Raw genomic sequence first — 20,936 nt, 5'->3', positions numbered from 1 at the left:
AGGATGTGACCCAGCAGAGATGCCAAGCCCAAGCCAGCCTGACCCTCTTCAGCACGTCTCCTGCTGGGTGAGCTGGTGACGCGGACGGTGGGTGGCAGCTAGCTCTCAGGAGCCCAGCCCTGAGGATCATGCCCTGCCCCTTCCTCCTGTCCCTGCTCCCGCCTCACAGTTAGGCCCCTGGGGGTGCAGTGCAGGGAAGTCAAGTCACTTGCTCCTTTGGGCCAAGTGCTGGGGGCACAGGCAGGGCCGCCGAGCACCCTCCTGTGGCCAGCCACCGTCAGCCTCCATGTTTGCTTTTCCCAGCTCTGCGTTTGCCGTATGCTCACACCTGTCGGATTGTTTGCCCAAGGATTTGCTCTCCTGGGAGATGGGTGGGGCTGGGCAAGGGTGGCAGCCGGTGGCCTGCTGCTGCTGGGAGCCCCGCTTCTGTGCAGCCCTGCGTTGCTCGTGAGCACGACTCCCCTTCAGTCTCCAGTACAGTCCCAGCAGTGCCTCGCCGCTCCTCGCCCACACAGAGCGTGTGACCTTGTGGTGCCCGGGCCTGGCGTGCTTGGCGTGCTTGGGCAGCAACAGCAGCAACAGCTGGACTGTCGGCTAGGAGCAGGAGAGGCCCCCAGAGTCCTGGGCTAGGGCAGTGGCCCCAGAGCGCGGGGGTGAGGGGCAGCATCAATGGGACTTTTGTTTGGCCAGGGAAGAGGAACACATGGCCTGAGCCAGGAGCCCCACAGCCTCGTCCCCTTTCTTTCTTTCCCAGAGCAGCCTGTCTGCAGCCATCACCCTTCCTCCAAGCAGGAGAGCTGCCTGATTCGACCCATCCCAACCCTGACCTTCCCTTCACCTGCTTGAAATGATTCACTCCAGGAACCTGAACTTGAGCTTCTGCAGTCACGGGCCTACCCTCCTGAGGGCATGGCCTTCCAGCATTCTTTCCTTGGGCCGACTGAGTTCATCCCCAGGGGCTGCTTGAGACCCCTGTCCTGTTCCTGTTCCTCTGGGCTGAGCAGAACAGAGTATGTAGCCAGTGGCCAGGTGGACCTGGCATCCCAGGGAAGAGGGAGCCCTTTCTCTCCCATAACCAGGAGTCTGAGCAAGGACGTGCATTGGCCAGGCAAGGGCCATCTGCTCCCCTCCCTGCAGTCCTGCCTGTGGCCAGCCTCCTGGAATGGCCTCAGTCCTGTTGGAGGGACGCCGAGCACTACTTTGAGTTTCTACTCTGCTTTGTGTGGTGGCCTTCAGCAAACCTACTGCTGTGGCCTGTGGTCTCTCTGCCTCTCATTACCTGTCCTACAAGCTGTAAGGGCAAGCAGGCCGTTACTAAGAGGCTGAGCAGCACCCTCCATGAACAGAGAGCCCTGTGAACCGAGGCAGCTAGGAGAGCCTCTTCTCTCAGCCTTGGTGACAAGGTGGGCACAGCTGTAGGAGGGGGCCGGGTCACTTCAGGGTGGCCTGTGGTGAGCCTGGCCATGCCTGGGGGCAGGGAGGCTGGTGAGGGTAGTCTCTGGCTCCTGGCCCTGGGGATCCCAGGTGCCTCCGTGGTCCTCTCTTAGCTGGGGGATAGGATAGACGTGGAAGAAGGGAAAGCCCGTCTCCCTGTTTCAGGGAGGGGCAGGGAAAGCCCGGGGGCCTTCCTGGGGTTATTGCAAAGAGCCCCATCCTCAGGCCTCTCTTCCTTCCTACACCTTCTCCTCCAGCAGCAGGACAGATACCTACTGTGTACTGTTCATACCCACCCTGTGTCTGGCACCTGCGCCGCTCTTCTTGGTGAGGCCGTGGGACTGGTGCCCCTGCAGTCCCCAGGTGCAGGTAGAGAAAGGCGACTTATGCAGTGCTTTACCAACATCACTCATATTGCGTATCCTCCTTTTCCAAGAATTGGGGCTTGAAGAGGCTGCGACTTGCCTACACCTGTTAAGTGGCTGGGCTCCTTTATAGCCCGGATTTCCTGACACCAAATCCCACTAGTGTCCCATTCTGCCCTTGCAGTCGACAGAAGTGCTAATAAATAAGCGCGTTTATACATAATGGATCCCACCTCCATCCCTTCGGCTTTTTCTCTCCGAGGCACTCTGAACACTTCTCAGACGTGATCTCATGCATCTTGCTGAGGCCCCAGAGGAGCGGAGAGGAGTCCCTGTGCAGAGGATGGGGAAGGGCTGGCACCATAAGGGCCCCAGGGACTTGAGACCGGCCTCCCTTGTTCCAGGTGCAGCCTGCCACCAGCCTGGCCCTCCCTAGGCCCTCTGACTTTGGGTCGTGGGGTGCAGGGCACAGGCAGGCCTTCCTGTCTTCCTCCTTGGGTTTGCGCAGGGGAGAACCTGGGGTGGGCCCGTGGGCACCCAGCCTGCGGCTCTGCCAGACTAGGAGCGTGGCAGAGGCTCTTGCTGTGCTGAGAAAGGGCTGGGCATCAGGGAGGGAGGAGAATGAGGACCCAGAAGACAGGCCCGTTACCAGGGTCTCACTTGATCCCCAGTAGCCAGGGAGGCGGTGGCTGCTTCTGTCTCCATTGTGTGGAGAGGAACCCAGGCTTCGAGACTCACCCAGGGTCACATGGGAGTCACCAACGGGTTAGGTTTGAGTGGCTAGTTCTGATGGAGGTGGGGGCTGCCTGTTCCCTGGGGCGGGGTCCAGAACAAAGTGGATGAGGAAGGCCATAGCACCCTCGGGCTCCGCCGCCTCCGTGGGGTTCCATCCCTGAGGCTGAGGCTGGAGACCTCAGGAAACTGAATGTGCCAAGAGAGCCTGGAGGCCTCTGGCCAACCCCTACACCTTCCGCATGAGGACCCCAGTCTTCCCAGGTCCTCCCCCTTGCTTCCAGCCAGGCCATGGCATCCTGGCCGAGCCAACCCTTAGCCCACCTTGAGGCTTTGTCACTGGGAGAGGGCTCCTGTGCCCTGGCCGCCTCCTGAGAGCACAGCTCTCCTGCTCTTCCCTGGAGTGCCCCCTCGCTCTGCCCCAGGTGTGCTTCCACACACGCTCTAATGCCCGTGCCCAGGAACGTGGAGCTGGGAGGGAGGCAGCCAGGCTTGCCACTGCTGGGAAGCCCTCGGGCAGCAGGTCCTGCCCACAGTGCCACTGCAGACAGCTCACCCAGCATGCCCTTCCCACCACAGATGCCTCCCCAGTAAAATGAAAAGGCCCCACTTCTTTGCCTCATCGGCTGTGTTCAACTTGGGTGCCAGCATGGTTCCCTGGGTGGTTGTTGCTGCAGGGGCAGTTCAGGGCTGGGCGTTGGACCCCGGTCGGGAGAGGATGTGAGGAGAGCCCGGGGAAGGCCAGCAGGAGCCCGGGTTCTGGCTGAGCTCCGCACCAGCTCCCATAGCCAGCCACTTCTGTCCTTTGGGGCCGTGCTCAAAGATGGTTCTTCCTTGAGGCAGGAAGAACTTTTTGAAGCCTCTTCCATGTGCCAGGCCATTTGCTGGGTGCTGGGGACCCAGTGAGAAGAAATTAGGCAAGGCCCTGCCCTGGGGAGCCACACCCTGTGAAGGGAGCCAAACAGTAACCCTGAGCAAAGCATCTGACAGCAGAGTGCTGCGAGGAGGGGGGACAGCCTGTGGCGGGAGGGTCAGGAGGAGGGGGCAGTGGAGCAAGGAGCTAAATGACAGCAGAGAGCCAGCCAGGCAGAGATCTGGGCACGAGTCAAGAGGAAGAGCAAGGGCAAAGGCCTTGAGACGGGACATGCTCAGCTTGTTGGAGAGAGAGGCCAGCAAGCTGGGGAAGGAGATGAGGGTGGGCACAGCCCAGGTCCTGTGTGCACGCAGCCCAGCATGAGGGAGGGTGCCAGGTGTGATGGGCACCGGGATGACTGCAAGTGGGGGGCGGAGCTGGGAGTGAAGGATGGGTGCGTGATTGGCTGGTTGCCTGGCCAACAGAGAGGGCTGTTCATTCCCTGCCCGCTGTGGGCTTTAACGGGCTCTGGGTCTCTTCCATCCAGTTAGGCCACCCTTGTGTGGTCGTATTCGTGGGCAGGCCAGGTGACAGGGAGAGTGAGGGCCTGGATGTTGGGGGGTTGCCTCAAACCCCAGGCATGTTGTTGGGAATCTTCACTTGTGGAAGCAGAGCACGTGGCCACCCCTGAATGGGTGCCTGGGCACAGCTCACCCAGGTTAGGACTTGGCTGCACTCACACTTTGGGGGGAATATCTTGCTTTGGGGAGCAGGACAGACATCCTCAGGCCAATGTCCTCACGGCGCTCCTCCACGGTCTGGTACTTCCTCTGCCTACGCGTTGTGCAGGCCGGGAAGCTGGGGTTACCCTCTTCGCTGCCATGCCCCCCCCCGCCCCCCCCATCACCATTTCGTTTGCTGGATCTCAGTCTGGGCCACGCACATCCCTCCCCAGCACAATACCTGGCCCACAGGTCACATCCAGGACCCCCTCAGCCTCCTCTGCTCCTTCTGGGGCAGTCTGCTCCTGGCTCCACCCCCTCCTCCTTATACCTGGTTTCTGTTGAGCACCGTCCTCCATACTGTCCCCTGCTGCCCTCCATGGTGGTCTCTGTCCTCTGTCTCCGCTCTGCTCCTGGTTCTCAAGCGCCCCCTCCCCCTTCCTCCTCGTACCTGTGAAGGTCAGCTGAGGTTCTCTTTCACCTGAGCTGCAGGTTCCCTGGGCTGGCCCTCAGGGGTCTTCTTTATTGCTGTTCTCCAAGCCCCAGGCCCACATAGGAGGCACTCTGATTGTTGCAAGTTTGAATTTAACTTTTGCCAGATAGCACCTGTGTTCACAGGGCTCAGCCACCCCTGGAGCCATTTCTCGCCTTTTCTCCTCTCAGAGCTGACGCCTCCCTGAGGCCAGAGCTGGAATGGCGCCTGGCCCCTCCCTGAGTGCTGGTGTCCTCACCTCTGCTAGGTGCAGGGACTACCCCCTGGCCAGTGCTCCAGCCAAGCCAGGGGCTTGAGGCCTGGGCGTGTCCGAATCTTTCAGGAAGGAAGGGTGCACTCAGAGGCAGGCTGCCAAATAAAGAAAAGGACTTGTCTGAAACCATGAAACCTTCAGCAGGGCCCCTGTGAAAGTAGAGTATGTCCCAGGGAGGCTCCTAGGGCGATGGCAAGTTTGGAAACCAGGTTGAGCCAAGAATCTTGGAGGAACTGTGGGATGAGCAGAGAGGGAGGGAGGGGCTCTGGATGCGTGGCTTTGGGCCTTTACCCAGGAGCCCCAGGCCTGAGGCTGCTGTGGGTGGTACAGATGGCAGTGGGGCCCAGGGGACCAGCAGCCTCAGGCACTGTGTCTCTTGGGCCGGCCAGGGCCTAGCATTCTTAGGCCCTTGCCCATGAACAGGATAGAAACGCTGGTCACAGGAAGACTTGGAAGGCTTGGAAGCCAGGGCAGTGTCCCTGGGAGCCGGAGCGTCCTCACTCCTGGCCAAGGCTCCGCTCAGGGTTTGGGACCAGCTCCCAGGCTGTATGGATGCTCGGGTCAGGCAGGCACTGTCTAAAACAGGCAGGGAGGGGCCCCAGGAGGCCTCAGTGCCCACGATTCTAGGTCACCTCCTGAAACATCCAGAGACAGGAGTGGTATTTATAGCCGCCAGCGGCCACCGAGGGTGGAGGAGACAGCACGAGCCGTGACGCAGGCTGACCCCCCACCCCCTCCAGAGCCTTCCTGGGATGCGAAGGGAAGGACGAGCCTGCTGGGAAGCAGGCTCAGCACACTGTCATCCTGAGCCCTGGAGGGGACGAGGTGCCACTTTCGGTCTGTCAGGAGCCTCCGCCTCCACCTCCGCCAGTCTTTCTAGGACCTGGCTTGGCTTGCCAGCCCCAGGTGGGCATCCCATTAGCACTGGGCACCAGCCCTGCTGGGCTCTCCCCCTTGCTGCCAGCTCCTTCCTTGAAAGGCTTGTCCCCTGGAGTTTCTGCAGCTTCACTGACCCCTCTCAGGCTGGCAGGGTCAGCGAAGAGGCCTGCCTCTTCCCACTGTGAGAGTTAGGGGGCCAAGGGCACAAGCCCCAGGCGACAGGAGGAGGACTGCCAAGCTCCTGTTAGCTCCCTGCTGGGTCCTTGCTAAGTGGTAGCAGACTGCCACTCAGGCTGAGGGGCGGCCCCAGCTCTACCTCCCATCACACCAAGGAACAGGCAGCGAAGTAGAGGCCATAGGATAGCAACGTGACAAGACGGGGGACCAGGTTCCTGAAGGCGAGTCCTCTGGGAAGCACCGCGATGCTGAGCTCTGGAGCTGGAGGTTGAGCAGACCTGGCCCCTGTTCTCTGTACCTGCCCAAGACAGTGGGCCGTGGTCCTTCCCAGGTATGGACAGGCAGGAGGCTGATGCTTCCCAGGGGCCCCATGTGGCTGTAACCCCCCAACTCCTCCCTGCCGTTTCCAGCCTTCTCATTGCTCAGAGCCCTGGGGCCCATCTCCCAGGCCAGGAGAGAAGCAGGGGTGGCCAAGGCCTCCTAGGGAGCCTACCATGTCACAGAGAAGTCCGGCCAGGCACCAGAGACCTGCAGAAAGTGGGCCAGGGCCTGAACTGATCCGTCCCAAGCTGACCCACCAGGGCTGGGACTGGGAGCAACTGGGGACAAGTACCTGAGCAGGTCTCAGAGGCCTCATTAGAAAGAGCGCCTGATCAAGGGGGACTAGGAGAGGACCAGGTGTGCTCCGTGGGAACACGTGAGCAGGAGCAGGGGGCGTGCCCAGCTGACAGGGAGAGTGGGACTTGGAGGGAGGTATGGGTGCTATGGTGGGGCCTGGCAAGCAGGGGCAGAGCTTCATGGCTAATGGTCAGGGGGTTTAATTTTATTTAAAGGGCACTTAGGAACTGTAATCCACTTTCAGAAGAGAATTAAAACTGCATGTCCCCGTCGCTCGGGCTGCCAAGCACCTCCTCTGGGCAGAGCCTGCTCAACACTTTCCAGCTTTTAACTCACTTCATCCTCACAGAGGCCCCCGAGGGAGGTACTGTCATCGTCACTGTCGGACAGCAACAGTAGCTGATCTGTCCTGGGAGTGGCTAATCCCCACATCGTAATTTGAAGTTCTGGCCCAGTGGATAGGTGAGAGGCACCAGGGCCAGCACCAGGTCCCGCCAGCCTCCAGCCAGTAGTGGGGTCCCTCTGTGCCCCAGCCCTTCCTGGAGGCCCTGCAGCTCATAGCTTTGTCCTGCTGAGATAGATGGTGGAGGGGACCACAAGGTTGGGACAGAAGGAGCCATGGCCTTAGGTCAGGTCAGTTCCTGGGGCCCATTTTGCTCTTCTGGCTCAGGCAAGGCCAGGAGCCAGATGTGTGCCGGTCCCATGATCCCAGGCACCTGTGTGGAGCCCCAAGTTCTCTAAAAGTCATGGGCAGAAGGCACCTGAGAGCTCCCTGCCTGTGGCTTTCGGACATCTCGAAGCAGAGACTATTCATGGACAGTGACAAGGAACCGTGACTTCGAGATAGCTGAACACTACTCTGAATGCCATGGCCTGCATCTGTATGCCAGACTCTCCAAAAACCCACCTTGAAGAGCAGAGATGCCCTCGTTGGGTACAGAGGGAAGGAATGCCATGGAGGGGAGAGGACCAGGCCATGGCAGGAGACTCCCCCTCTGTCTCCAACTCCCCGGTGGCAGGGGCTGCTGGCCCTTCCTGTCACACGCCAGAGCGCTGCAGACCTCCTCCCCTGGGAAGGAGCTTGTGTTACCCAGTCACTTGATCCCTGCTTGCTCTGAGATGGCCAGGGAATGGTCGATGGGAAACCCAATAGCCTGAGTGGCTGGTCTGTGCCCTAGATGGCCGTGCCCTAGATGGTCCAGGGAGGTGGCCCCTTAGAGGTCTGGCCCACACAGCCTCTCAAGTCTGGAGGCTTCCCTGGCCTCTAAGCAACATGCACGCAAGCAGACCAGACCCCAAGGCTGACCTTCAGCCTGAGGAGCTGCAGCAGCAGGCGGTGGCGGAGGGTAGGCTGGCTGGGGGGCTCCCCAGGGGAGGTGTCAGGCTAGGTGTGCCCACTTAGCAGCTCATTAACGGCCTCATTCGGGGGCCCCTATGAAGGTGCTAATTCCTCTGTGAGGTGACACCAGCACCTGGGACTGGCAGCCTCCTCTGGAGGAAGCCCTGAGAAGTGGGAGCACTGGGGTGTGGCTGGAGCTGGTGAGCGTCCTGGCAGGGGGCCATCTGGGAAGCTGCTCATGGCACAGGGGAGGTCTGAGGTGGGGTGCAGGTGGGATCTGGACTTGGGGGCTTGAGCAGAGGGCCTGGGCCTTAGGGCACCCTAAGTTTGAGCTGAAAGGGGGTCTACCATGGAGATCCTGAAACTCAGCCACACAGAACAGTTTCTGGGATGGGTCGAGCCGTGTGGCCTTAGGTTGGAGTTCTGTGGTCCCAACTGTCCCGTGGGGCAGTGGCTCACTGGCTTGTTGTGGGTTCAAGAAGACAGTTCTAAGAAGCCTCTGTGTGGGCCAGTGGGGCTCCTGGGAGATGCTCCCCGCCAGGAAGGGAAGTGAGGCAAGGGTGAGGCTCGCTGTTGGGAGGTCAGAAGGGTGAGCCTTGCTCTAGGTTAGTCGCTTTTCCTGTGGCCCCTTTCGCCCATCTGGCTCAGGCAGTGGGATGAGACGTGATGTCCCGTGAGGAGGAGGCCTGGATGGAGGAGAATTAGCAAGCCCCTGCCACGCTGCAAGGGGCACCAGCTCCATGTGTGAGCTGCGGTGAGCTAACGAATAAACCAGAGTGGGAGTGGCCAGCGCTGGTGCAAGCAGAAGTTTCTCTGTGCATCTACGCCTTGGCACTCCTGTGAAACTGCACCTCATCACCGCACCTGCAGATGAAGAGACAGAGGCTCAGAGAAGCGATGGTCACAGACAAATAGAAGTGACAGAACCAAGATTCCACTCTAGGGCTGCCTGACTCAGGTGGGCTGCTGCCTTCCCTCTGGCCTGCTCAGTGGGTGGCTGTGGCCCTCCAGGTCTGTGCACTTGAGAGGGAGGGGTCTGGGGGGATCTGAGAAGACTTGGGTGATCTAGAAAGGTTGCACCTGCTGTCTGCCTTCCCCAGTGGCACCTGCTGGGCAGAGTGCCAGTGGGAAGCTGCGGGCAGTGCCCATGCTAACTGGCTTGGCTGGCCTCTCTGGGCCGCTCCAGGTCACCTCTGCTCAGGGCACTGGAATAAGCATAGTACAAGGGCCTGTTTCAGGAAAAGAAATGTTCTCCAAGGAAGGGCTCAGGAACAACCTGGCCTGGCCAGCGTCTGGGAGACCTTCTGCTATTGGAAGTCCTTTGGGCCTAGGGTTGAGAGAGCCTGGCTGTCCCCCTCCCCTGGGACCCCTGGAGGAGGGCTGGGCAAGGCCAGCAATGGGAGGAGGCCCAGCCTGGGGGCCAGGGAAGGGCCCTCAGCAGCCAGCCGCCCTCCCAGAACCACCAGCAGAAACGAAAGGCCCCAGTTGATTCCCAGGGAGTTGGCTGGTGTCAGTGGCAGGGCGGGTGGCAGATGGCAAATTCTGCTCATTGTAGGGGAGTGGAAAATAATTAGCGTGAGAACGAGAAGCTGGAGCCTTGGTGATAAATGGAGCCTGGCAGGGCTTGTGGGGAGGGGCCGAGCACTGGCTCTGGAGCCTCCCGGCTGGCTCTGCATGACCTTGGGCAGATTGGTTAACTTCCCAGGGCCTCGGTTTCCTCATCCGGAAAATGGGGGTAAGAATGGTACTTCGCAGGGGCCTAAGAAGGATTAAAGGAGGAAATCTGTGTGAACTGCTTGTTATAGTATTTAGCACAGCGTAAACGCTACATAGAGTTTTAAAAAACAGACATGTAGTTGAACAATTGTTGGAACTATTTCTGTGTCCAGCCTAGTGGCCACAGGCATGGCCCCTCGTAGTTGGGGCTGTACCTGTTCGTCTTCTTCCCTGCACAGTCCCTGGCTGCCAGGTTGCTCTTTTCTTGGGGGGTGGCGTGGGGGTTCCTCTGGCCAGCAGACATGTTGGTGCTGCAGAGGGCACAGCGGGTGGACCTGTTTCTCAGCCTGACGTGGTCCTTCCCTCCCTCAGCACCTCAGTTTCCCCATCTGTGACGTGGGCAGCCAGACCTGTCCATGGGGCACTGCGGACCCCTAAGTGGTGAATGGTGCAGGAAGCGCCTCACCGGCCCTTCAGGATCATCCCAGTGCGAGGATGGAGACCAGGCCTGTTAGAATGAGACCTGGGGTGGCCGGCAGGAGGGGACAGTGGCAGTGGCACTCTACCCCTGCCCACAGTTTCACCAGGCACACTGTTCTGGCCCCAGGGCCTGGGCATGTGAGGACCCATCTCATGCTGAAATCCTGCCCCGGGCTGGGCAGGCTCCGCTCTGCCTTCTGCTCCGGCACAGCTGATGTGTGAAAAGCAACAGCTTTCAGGCCCCTAACTTGGGCTGCACACACCCGGGCACAGGCTGGTGGCGCACGCGGCCCCCGGCCTACGCCTGCTCTCTCTCCGTTGCCTCCGTGCCGCCTTCTCCCTTCCTGTGCTTCTGGAGGCCAGCCCCTCGCTGCCCTGCAGGCTGAGACCTGGAACGAGGAGGGGAGGCCGTGCAACCCCGGGCCTCAGGACCGTGCGCCTCTGTGTCTGTGTGTTGGAATGAGGAGTTGAATGGCAGGCAGAGAGGTTTTTCTTTGAAGTAACTGATGGGTGCTCCTTGAACCCCAGCTCCGCCCCATCCTCACAGAGGGATCTCTGGGCAGATCGTTCCACTTCTCTGAGCCTTGGTTTCTTCATCTGCAAAGTTGGGGTGGTACCCCCACAGCCTGATGACTCGGGACTACCGTGGTACATACAGGTCCTGGTGCTACGCTCTCTCCTGGCTCCACCACATTCTGTGCAGCTCCCTGGGCTCAGTGTTCGCCATCTGCAGGATGGGGCTGATACTCTTTCATGCAGTGGTGTCATTGAGAATCTGGTGCCAGACAAATACCCAGATTGCTCTTTATGGTCCCTGAGGCCCTGCTGCCCACTCTGTAAGGCGAGGTCAGAAGCCAGCTCCTGCATTCGGATGCCGGCAGCTAGTGGAGCACTGCCCCTCAGAAGCAAGGCGTAGGGCTGGGTGCAGTGGCACAGGCCTGAGGCATCTCTCTTCACGTAGAGATGAAGCTAGATGGCTGTGGAACTAGGCCGGTGACCGTGAGCAAGTCACTTCACCTCACCTGGGAAACGTAGTGCCTGCCTCGTGGAGTTGTGAAGAGGGTTAGTGAGCCTATGTCTGCCCTGGATTTAGGGGGCTAAGACATTGTGGGCAACTCATAAAGGTTAAAAGAGGTGAAGCAGCCCTCCCGGCTCACGGAGATCTCCCCTCGTCCGTCACCAGGACCCACCCTGCAGTTGACAAAGTGATTCCAGTTCCTGGGGTTGAATCCCTCATTGAAGCCTCATGAGCCAGCACAGAGAGGTTAACTAGGCACCGCCGCCACTGAGCAGTGGGCCGTGGAGGAGCTGGGGTTAACAGGACCTTCCTGCAGGCCCAGTCAGTGAGAAGGTGGCCTGAGGGGGAGCCTGCCCCAGCAGGGAGGGAGCCTCTCCACTGCCCGCCTACACGCTGCCTGCAGCCTGGCCTCACTCTTGACATGCCCCGTCTGACTAGACAAGCTCTAGCGTCAACACAGACGCTCGGAGAACCAGATGGTGGGAGGGGGCAGAGCAGGGCAGTCACCCTGCCCTCTGGAGGGTCTGGGCACCTTCCATTTTAGAGCCCATTCACATGGAATCCCATGTGAACAGTCCCCCCTTTTACTTTGGCCACCAGGAGATTTGGCATGTAATGGCGGCCTTCCCTATAGCAACGGTGAGGGCCTGGGTGTCTCCTGCCTGTGCACCTGCTCCCTCTCTCGCCACCCAGGAGGCCCGAGACTCTTGGTCCAGGACTGGCAGTCCAGGCTGTGGCTACACTGGGCTCCATCACCAGCCTCAGCAGGCTGACACAGAGGCCCAGCGGATGGGCTTTGGGCCTGTGGGTCTCCTCTTTTGGCTGCAGAAGGACGGGAGGGGACTTTGCTGCTGATCCATGCCAGGTTGGCACCATCCTGCAGGTCTGTCCTCAGTGAGAGCGCAGGTGGACTTTGGCAGCTTCCTAAGAGTTATGTCACCTTCAGGAACAGGAAGGATAGGGTCACAGCTTCAGCTCCCTAGACTATCACTCTGCTCTTGGTTGGGTCACCCAGGAATTTGAGCTGGGCATGCTGTGAGGATGAGAAGGGAGTGGGCTAGCTTGGGGACTCCGGGGCCATCTGTGCAGCACCCATGCAGGAAGCGCAGGGGTTGTGTCCCTTCTGAACCTCAGTTTCCTCACCCCTGAAGGGGCTTGGAGGGACTTTCTGAGCCCTTTCAATGCTGTCTTCCTGTATTGCTGTGCGCTCTGGGTGGAGATGGGAGTGAACTGTGCCCCCCGCTTCTCGGAAGGTGCCAGAGCACCGTCTGAGCCTCAGTCTCCATTCTCAAATGGTAATGACAACGGAAGAGGTGGCATTTGCTGAAAACTTCCCAGGTGACAGGTGCTGTTTCACAGTGTGCCTCATTTAACTCACGATACTCTGAAATGGGTGTTCTTCTGATCCCAGTTTTAGAAGGGAGGGAAGGAGACACAGAGAGGTTAAGTAACTTGTCCAAGATTATACAGCCAGTAAGTGCCAAAGCCAGGACTCAGACAGCAGTCGGTTTTTAGCACCTCTATTCTTAATCCCCCCTCACTCTCCCGAGACATGAGAGTGGCATTGTCACCCTGCATCACTACTTCAGAGACCAAAGGCAGTGAGCCCAGGATTCAGGACACAGGCCGTGGGTGCTCACCTGGTATCAGGCACTCCCTGGGCCTTCTCCAGCCCCCAGCCCATGCCTGGACGCTCGTGGGCTGGAGGTGGCACATCACCTATCCCCTGTGGCCACTTTGGTGCCATGACCTCACTTCAGGCACCAGTCCCAGCAGGGACTCTGCAGGGCCTTGAGAGAGCTGACCCTGCAGCGCCTCTGCTCCCCTGCTAGCCGGGGCCCGCTGTTCCCAGGGCCGCGTGAGCCCACCTGGGGCCTTAGGGTAAGGGGTGAGGCCCAGCCTGGGCCACTTGCAGCAGCAACCCTAGGCCGCAGCAGTGCAGGTACCCGGTCAGGTGTGTCTTATCATAGCACCAAAAGCGCCCACCCAGACCCCAGCCCCAGCACCCGGTCACAGATCACATGGCAAGAAGTCCCCAGGAGCTCCTAGGTGCTCTATTACAGAGCATCAGGAAAGGGTCTGGAGTGTGCCGGACCCGTGAGAGCTTTTGGGATGTCCCCGGCCACCACTGGTTCTCACACAGCCCGCGAGGGCCATGCTGTCCCATTTTACAGATGAAGCCACCAAAGCCAAAGAACAGTCAAGATGGCCAGTGAGGGGGTGGGGGGCTCCTTGGAGCTGTCAGGGAGGGCACGGTCAGCAGGAAGGGAGGGACGTTTCCCCAGAAGGGAGGGCTGTGAGCCAAGAGGGAGGAGATGCTGTCTTGGCTTTCATGACAGGGAGGGGGTTGCAGAGCAGGCCGGTGGCTGGAGAGATGGCCTGGGGTGGGGTGAGGGGTGGGAGGGAGCTGTCAAGGAGGGCCCCGAACAGGAGGTGATATGGGGCTGGCCCAGAAAGACGAACAGCCACTTGGAGGGAGGATTGGGGCAACCAAAGCAGGGACCCTTCCGTTGAGGTGTCTAGAGAGCAGCAGGCCTGCGGGAGCTGGAGCTGGGGGGAAGAGCCTTCTAGCCAGAAGGTTTCTGCCCCTGAAGGCAGGCTGTGTGCTGGGCCTGCACCTATGTCCCCGACAGCTGGGGAGTCTTCCTACTCTGGGGTACAGAAACCCTGGATTTAGAAAGGACGAGGCCTGTGCCCAAGGTTGCTTAGCCTGTCTGATACTGAGGTCCTTAGCCTCTTCACCTAAGGGGCTTGGACTTTATCCTGCAGGCCATGGGGAGCCATAGAATGTTTTTAAAGTAGGGGACAGCATGCACTTTTTAAAAAGAATTTTGCATTTTTAGAAAGAGGAACTCCCAGAAGGGTTAATATTTAACCCAGGAATCTGAATCATATGCAGGGAAACTGGGCCACGTGGGTGGGGGAAGAAAGAGGCCCTTTAGAGCTGCTAAAGTCATTCCATCCTTGTGAGCTGGTGCCCCTGGCACCCCATTACCACCTGCCGGGGTTGGAGACCCAGCCTGCAGCATGGGATGCCCCTTGCAGAGCTCCTGCTCCCCGCTGCTGGAGGGGTGCTGTGCCTGCCCTAGAAGCCCCAGAGCTTAGGGGTAGGAAGGGGAGGCAGTGTCTCCTGTCCCCACACACTGGGGTTGTTGAGGACACCAACTGTGCCCCAGGGAAGGAGAGCCAGAGGAGGTGCTTTGTGGTGGCCCCAGACCAGGAAGTAGCCTCTGCCCTCCCCCTCCTGAGACATTTCCTCCCGATGAAATCACATCCCAGCAGGGGAACAGGCCCCCATTGTGATGGGCTGGGGTCTTAAGAGAAAGGGTGCTTTTCAGGCCCTTAAAAATAGCAGTCCTGAGATTTATGAATCTGCACAGAGAGTGCCCCGTGCAGCACAGCCCTGCTGCCCCCACCCCAGCCCATGACCTGCTGGTGACCAGCTGCAGAATCCAGTGGCCCTAGCTGAGGGGGGGCAGCTGGTCCTCCAGGGAGTTCACCCGCACCTCCCCCACCCAGCTGCAGCCCCCTCTGCTTCGGCCTTCTCCCAGCCCAGCCCGGCTCCCACACCTTCCTGTCCTCCGTGCCGAGCTTAGGAGGGAGGCATGATCAGCGTTTCACAGGTGAGGAAACAGGCGCAACTAGAAAGTCACCAGCTGGTGGGTACTATAGCCCATGACACCGCTCTGGGCTGGGCACCATGCCAGGGTCCTGCAATAGTGGGCTGTCCTGGGCGCTGGCTGGAGGGCAGGGGCAAGCTGGGTGGGTTTGTACTGACCACAGCTGCTAGCCACAGGCTGATCACCCCCTGAGCAGGGACAGAGAGCCACTGTCCATGTTATTGCTGTGTCTGGACAGTCCTGTGGCCACCTCTTCAGGGCCTGGCACTGAGGGATGGGAGGCGCGGCAGGCAGAGCAGGGGCAGCTCAGTGGACTCCCCGGGTGATGGTGAAGGCAGTGTGAGCCCGAGGAGCGCTAGTCCTTCTAGGCTCTGCCAGGAAGGGGAGGTGAAGGGCGGGGTAAGTGAGGGCCCTAGTGTGAGAACACCATCCAGGGGTCCACTTGAGGGCCAGGTTGCTGGCAGGGACAGGACAGGTGACAGGCTGGGATAGGCAGGACCCTCGTCTACCAGCCCCTCAGGGCTGCGGGACGAGGGGCCCTCTCCCTGCTTTTCCCTGCATGGCTGATGGGAGCTGGACGCGGAGCCTTGGCACCTGTTGGGGCCGCGCTGGTCCCACTTCTTGGGTGCTTCACGGCAGCCCCCAACCCTGACCCCAGCCCCAGCTTATCCTCCAGGAGCCAACTGCAGACGGGGGAGGGGTGGCATCACCAGCTGTCGACAGCTCTGTTCAGCCCCTGCCTGGCTGTCACCCGAGGTGCCCCGGCTCTGTCCTGTCTCATCACTTCAAACCCAAAGCCAGGGCTATCAGCTGTCGTTACAGTCACTGAAGCCCTAACCTCCTGCAGACCTTGGCCCCAGCCACCCCACTTCTGCAGGTCCCTCGCCTGCCCCAGCCTTCTCCCGCTTCCAGAATCTGCGCTCCACTCCTCACTCCTCGACTCCTCCTCAGAGTGTGGGATGATGTCACTTCCTGAGGCGGGGAGGAGCAGGCACGACCCCGGCAAGCTTGCCCGCCAGCCACCAGCCCAGCTGCTGACTCGCTGGCCCGAGCAGCCCTGGAGCTGCTGGGGAAGTGGCTGCCAGGGAGAGGAGGCCGCAGGCTGGACATGCTGGCCGGCCGCCTGGCCCCCCGCCCCCTGGCCCACCCTGAGTGCTGTGCCCATTGGCTGGGGAGGACGTGTCCACTTCCTTCCCAAATGATGCTGGTCACCGATACACGCTTTCCCCAGAGCCGTCACCGGGGAAAGGAGGACCTGCTGCCCAACCCGGACCAGGTGCCATGTAAGCCTCTGTGGGGCTGGGGGACAGCTGCCTGCGGCAGGGTGCTCAGCCCCCACAGGAGGCACCCCTCTGCATAGTTCAGTGCAGAAGCTCTGGAGCTGCTCTTTGGCGTCCGCCTGGACCAGCCTCCTGCCCGTCACTGCCCTCGTTTCTGCACTCTAAAGAGGGGGCGGCCCAGGGTCCTGGGCACTCTGCTGAGCTTGCTCGTGACTTATGTGCATCCAGCCACTTTGTGGAGCTGGGCGCTGGGCGCTGGAGGCTGCGTGGCTCGGGGGAGCCCGGAGGTGCGGCTGCTCCTCCAGTGGCCGGGCGGAGGCTTCCTTGTCATACTCCTGACCACATGTTTCTGCCATAGCCTTCCCCACCTGGAGGCGTGGCTGTGGCTGGGAGTGGTGTTTGATGGGTAGAAGTCAGGAGCACCCACGCTGGAGGGCCCCAGCGAAGCCAGGGGCCAGAGACCCCACTCATCAAAGCCTCGGGAGCACCAGCTGTGTGCTGGGCGCCTCGCCCCGTGTATCGGTCCCAGCTGCTGCTGCTGTTCACAAGCCCTAGCCCACAGTCCCCAAAGCCTTGAGCCTTCCCCTGCCCTGCTGGCCTTCATGCTAAGGGACAGCTTGCTTTTGGTGTCAGAAGCCACTACCTTGACCCCCTACACACTGGGCCAGGTATCTTTGTGGAAAGGCAACCAGGAGTCTGGGGCCAAGGGTCCCATCGATCCCCAGGTCTTAATGGAGCAGAACAGAGGACTGTTGAGGCAAATCCAAGCAGTGCCATCTAGGGGGACAGGAGACCGTGGGTCAGGCTGCAGCCATCGTCCTACTGCCCAGGTCCTTTGTTGGCTCTGGAAGTTGATAGGGCAGGAGGCAGGTCCAGCCTAAGGATGGGTCAGCATCTCCAGTGTCCAGGGATTGGTGCTTGCGGCCAGTGCCAAGATGCTTGTGCTACTGGCCACACCTGGAACTGGCCCAGTAGCACAGGAATGGTGGCCCTGGGTGCTCCAGCCTGCCCACACAGCTTCAGGGTCCTCTGCTTTCTTTCAGGAGGTGAGTGCCAGGCCCGCTGAGCCTTCCAGAGCTGCCAGCCATGCCTGGGATCGTGGTGTTCCGGCGGCGCTGGTCTGTGGGCAGCGATGACCTCGTCCTGCCAGCCATCTTCCTCTTCCTCCTGCACACCACCTGGTGAGCCCTGGGGGCTGGGGCTACAGGCCTGAGGCTGGGGGAAAGGCTTGGAAGGAAGCCTTTCAGTTCATGTTCCTCCCTGCCTGGGCCCACTCCTGACCCTGTCCTGCTTCCAGCTCTCAGGAGGGGGTACCTGAAACGTGGAGCCCCTTATGGTCCACCCACGTGGAGCCAGGACCCCTCCTGACTGCTGCTATACCTAACCCCAGCATGGGGTGCTGTTGCCACTGCTGTCTCCCCACGCTGACAGTGGGACTCTCACTTTCCTGTCCCCTGGAGGCTCCCAGTGCCCGGTGGACAGTGGTCTTGTAGGGGAAGTGTGTGCTGCCTACCTCCTTCCACTGAGCCCAGGCTGGGTGGGGCTGCCTGCCGGGGACAGCTCAAACACAAGGGCCACCGGCCTCACTGCTGGCTCACCTGCAGGTTTGTGATCCTGTCTGTGGTGCTCTTCGGCCTGGTGTACAACCCACATGAGGCCTGCTCCCTGAACCTGGTGGACCACGGCCGCGGCTACCTGGGTATCCTGCTGAGCTGCATGATCGCCGAGATGGCCATCATCTGGCTGAGCATGCGTGGGGGCATCCTCTACACAGAGCCCCGCGACTCCATGCAGTACGTGCTCTACGTGCGCCTGGGTAAGGGCCGCCCACCTCGGGTTGGGGGCTGCCCCAGACCACCCTCCCAGCATCCTCCTGTGCTCATTCGTTCATTCAGCCAATGTTTGTTGGGCACGTCTGTGAGCCACGCCGTAAACCAGCACCAAATACAGCAGTGAACCGAGACTTTCTGGGACTCCGTCTTAGGTGGGGGTGGACAGGCTGAGGCCTCAGAGCTGTCTTATAAATAAAGTTTTATTAGAACACACTCATTCTTTCATGATTGGTCTGCTCTGGCAGAGCTGAGGAGTGCCTCGGAGATTGTGGGAGCCTAAAGCCTAAATGTTTGCTCTCTGGCCCTTTACGGACAGATTGTGCTGACCCCCTTTTAGACCATGAGCATCTCTGCAAAGCGCATCTGCCTGGTGATCCTTCTCAAACAGATGCAGCCCTCCCTCGAAAGCCCCCGGGACCAGCCTGCCTCCTCTTCTGTGCCCAGGTTCCACCCCTTCTCCTGGGCCCTCCCGCTTCTCTCCTGCTGGCGTGTGCCCAGCCTTTTCCCCTGTTGGTGCCTGGAGAGGAGCTTTTTATTTGTTGTTGACCTTGTTTTATAGACAAGGACACTGGACTCAGGAAAGTCACGAGCTTCCTCAAGGTCACACAGCTAGTCACAGAAGTGTCAGATTTGAATCCAGGCCCTCTGGCTCTGGGTTCTTAGTGGCCACACTCTGCCCTCTGCAAGGCCCTCAGATCCCCTCCCCACCTCCTGCCCCGTGAGGGCCCTGGCATCTGTGTGCCAACAGCTGAGCACGAGGGCCAGCTCGGGTGTGGGCTCTGAAGCCTGATGCTGGGCTCCTTTCTCCTCCCCACTCAAGTCCCAGAGGCCTCTTGCTGGGAAATAGCAGTTTCCCTGAAAAACGAGCAGTCATCTAATCCTCATGTGGTTCTATGACATTGTCACTCCCATTTTACAAACAATGAAACGGAGGCTCAGAGAGATTAGGTAACTCACCTAAGATAGGTTCTGATTTCCATAGCTCATGCATATCATTCTGAAATCCTGAAAGAACAGGGAAGCGCCTCTTCATCACCCCCCTTTCCAGTCACCAGGGGCCTGAGGACAAATTACAGGGGACCAGACAGGGACCTGCTGGTGGTGGGACAGCCTCTGCTGGGAGTCTGATGCAGCTCCCACCTACCAGTCCTGCTACTGAGCTGGCCAGAGGCTCCCCAAGAGGAGGGGCCAAGATTCCTGAGCCTTCCATGGAGGGCACGCGGGCCCTCTCTCAGCCAGGGCCTGCTCTCCTTGCAGCCATCCTGGTGATCGAGTTCATCTATGCCATCGTGGGCATCGTCTGGCTCACTCAGTACTACACCTCCTGCAATGACCTCACTGCCAAGAACGTCACCCTCGGTATGTCAGGCCTGGAATGGCCCACGGAAGCCTCAGCCAGCCCTGGGGGTGGAGGGGACAGCACCGGCTTAGAGCGGAAGGAGATTGAGCACTAGCATGTTGACCAGGGAGGTGGCTTCCTTCACCCTGCGTTTGGTCATCCCCTAGAGGACCCTGGTCTGGCCCGGTGAAAGTAGTCGAGGCTCCTCAGCACCTCCCTGGGAGCCCACAGGGCTGCCTGCTCTGCCAAGGCTGGGCCCAGGACTCGCCTCGGGCAGGCGGGGAGTAGGGGCTTCTCAGTCCTGTCCTTGGGTCCTGGTAGCAGCTGGGAGTAGGGAGGGTCTGGTGCCTCTTGCTTCAGAGCCGAGATCTGGGGAGGTGTCCCCAGCATGTCCACCTTTCTTCCCACTGCTGCCCCGCAGGGATGGTCGTCTGCAACTGGGTGGTCATCCTCAGCGTCTGTATCACCGTCCTCTGCGTCTTTGATCCCACGGGCCGCACTTTCGTCAAACTGAGAGCCACCAAGAGGAGGCAGCGCAACCTGCGGACCTACAACCTGCGGTCAGTTGGCCTGTGGGTGGGTAGTACCCTAGAGGGCTTTACTGACCAAGGGCAGAGGTGAGGTTTCTGTTCTCCAAGGGGCTACCACAGGCCTCCCAAACTGCATGACAGCCTTGTGTGAGCCAGGGGCATTAGGGAAGGACTTAGCTTCTCCCTGCCTGTCACCTTGTTCCCCTGGGAACAACAGGTTAGGTGCAGTGGTGCACACATGTAATCCCAGCAGCTCATGAAGCTGAGACAGGAGGATCACAAGTTCAAGGCTAGCCTCAGCAATTTGGAAAGGCCCTAAGCAACTTAGTGACATGGTGTCTCAAAATAAAAAATTAAAAAGGCTGGGGATGTGCCTCAGAGGTTTAGTGTCCCTAGGTCCGGTCCCCAGCACTGAAAAATAAATGAAATGGGAACGACAGCTCTAGCCTTGTGGTGGATGTGTGCAGAGTGGTTAACTTGATGCTCACACTGGTAAGTGGTCAGCAGATGGTAGCTGTTGCTGCCAGGGTCAGCAGCAGCACTGAGAACACTGGCAGGAACAGCAGGAGACTCATAAATCAAACCTAGCATTGCAGAGAGGAAGCGTCAGCTCCAGGTGTAGCCATTAACATTGCCTCATCATAGGAGGGAGAAACTGAGGCAGAGAGAGGTGGTAAAGCTGAGGTTAGAAAGCTGGCAAATGGTGAGGCCAGAGCCTAGCACAAACCACCAGGCAAGCTGCCTCTAGGTCTCAGGGGTTGGAGGAAGTTAATCAAGGAAGGCTTCCTGGTGGGGGTGTTTAACATGCCTATTTAAAGAAAAGGGGAAGCTATACCCTGCCAGAGAAAATGAGGGAGGGTACCCAGGCAGGATCATATGATTCCTGTTTATTGACAGAAAAATAGAGAGGGGGTTTCCATGGAGGGTCACAGTACCCCCCCACACATCAAGCTTCCACTGTGAGGCCCTGTGCTGACCTCTTTACACACTTGGTCCAGTTAACCCTCTGGCAACCCCAGGGAAGTTTTGAGACCCGTTCTACAGGTGAGGGCTCTAAGTTGCTAGTTCCAGGTTGTGTTGGTAGGACACGGAAGCAGCCCTTCAGCCCAGAGCAGCTCAGGACCCTCATGGGGGGGGGCTGCCCAGGCTGCACGCCCAGCAGAACCCCTCCCCTAACCCTCACCCTAACCCTAACCTTCTACAGAGTTCCCCTTCCACGTCAGCGCCTCAGCTCATCACTGCGGCCAGAGCCACAC

General features: G+C 59.8%; 1 protein-coding gene across 7 annotated transcripts in view; it reads left to right on the top strand.

Annotated features, from left to right (window-relative positions):
• The window catches only part of Dagla (diacylglycerol lipase alpha), a 59,472-nt gene that overhangs the window by 18,270 nt on the left and 20,266 nt on the right, over window positions 1-20,936 (top strand). For 3 of the 7 annotated variants that reach the window (XM_026407515.2, XM_026407509.2, XM_026407514.2), the window contains exons 2-5: window positions 17,023-17,160; window positions 17,584-17,795; window positions 19,069-19,170; window positions 19,572-19,710. In XM_026407515.2, coding sequence (XP_026263300.2) covers window positions 17,066-17,160; window positions 17,584-17,795; window positions 19,069-19,170; window positions 19,572-19,710 — 548 coding nt within the window. In that variant the 5' untranslated portion in view covers window positions 17,023-17,065. Of the gene's footprint in view, window positions 1-6,153; window positions 6,240-7,704; window positions 7,873-15,747; window positions 15,983-17,022; window positions 17,161-17,583; window positions 17,796-19,068; window positions 19,171-19,571; window positions 19,711-20,936 lie in introns of those variants that run through there. The other 4 variants (XM_026407513.2, XM_026407511.2, XM_026407512.2 and 1 more) reach the window with 4 other exon arrangements.

Source organism: Urocitellus parryii, chromosome 4 (genome assembly GCF_045843805.1).
Source record: "Urocitellus parryii isolate mUroPar1 chromosome 4, mUroPar1.hap1, whole genome shotgun sequence".
Taxonomy (NCBI): Eukaryota; Metazoa; Chordata; class Mammalia; order Rodentia; family Sciuridae; genus Urocitellus; species Urocitellus parryii.
Note: the sequence above shows the minus strand (reverse complement) of the source record. Positions and strands in the feature narration are given on the sequence as shown.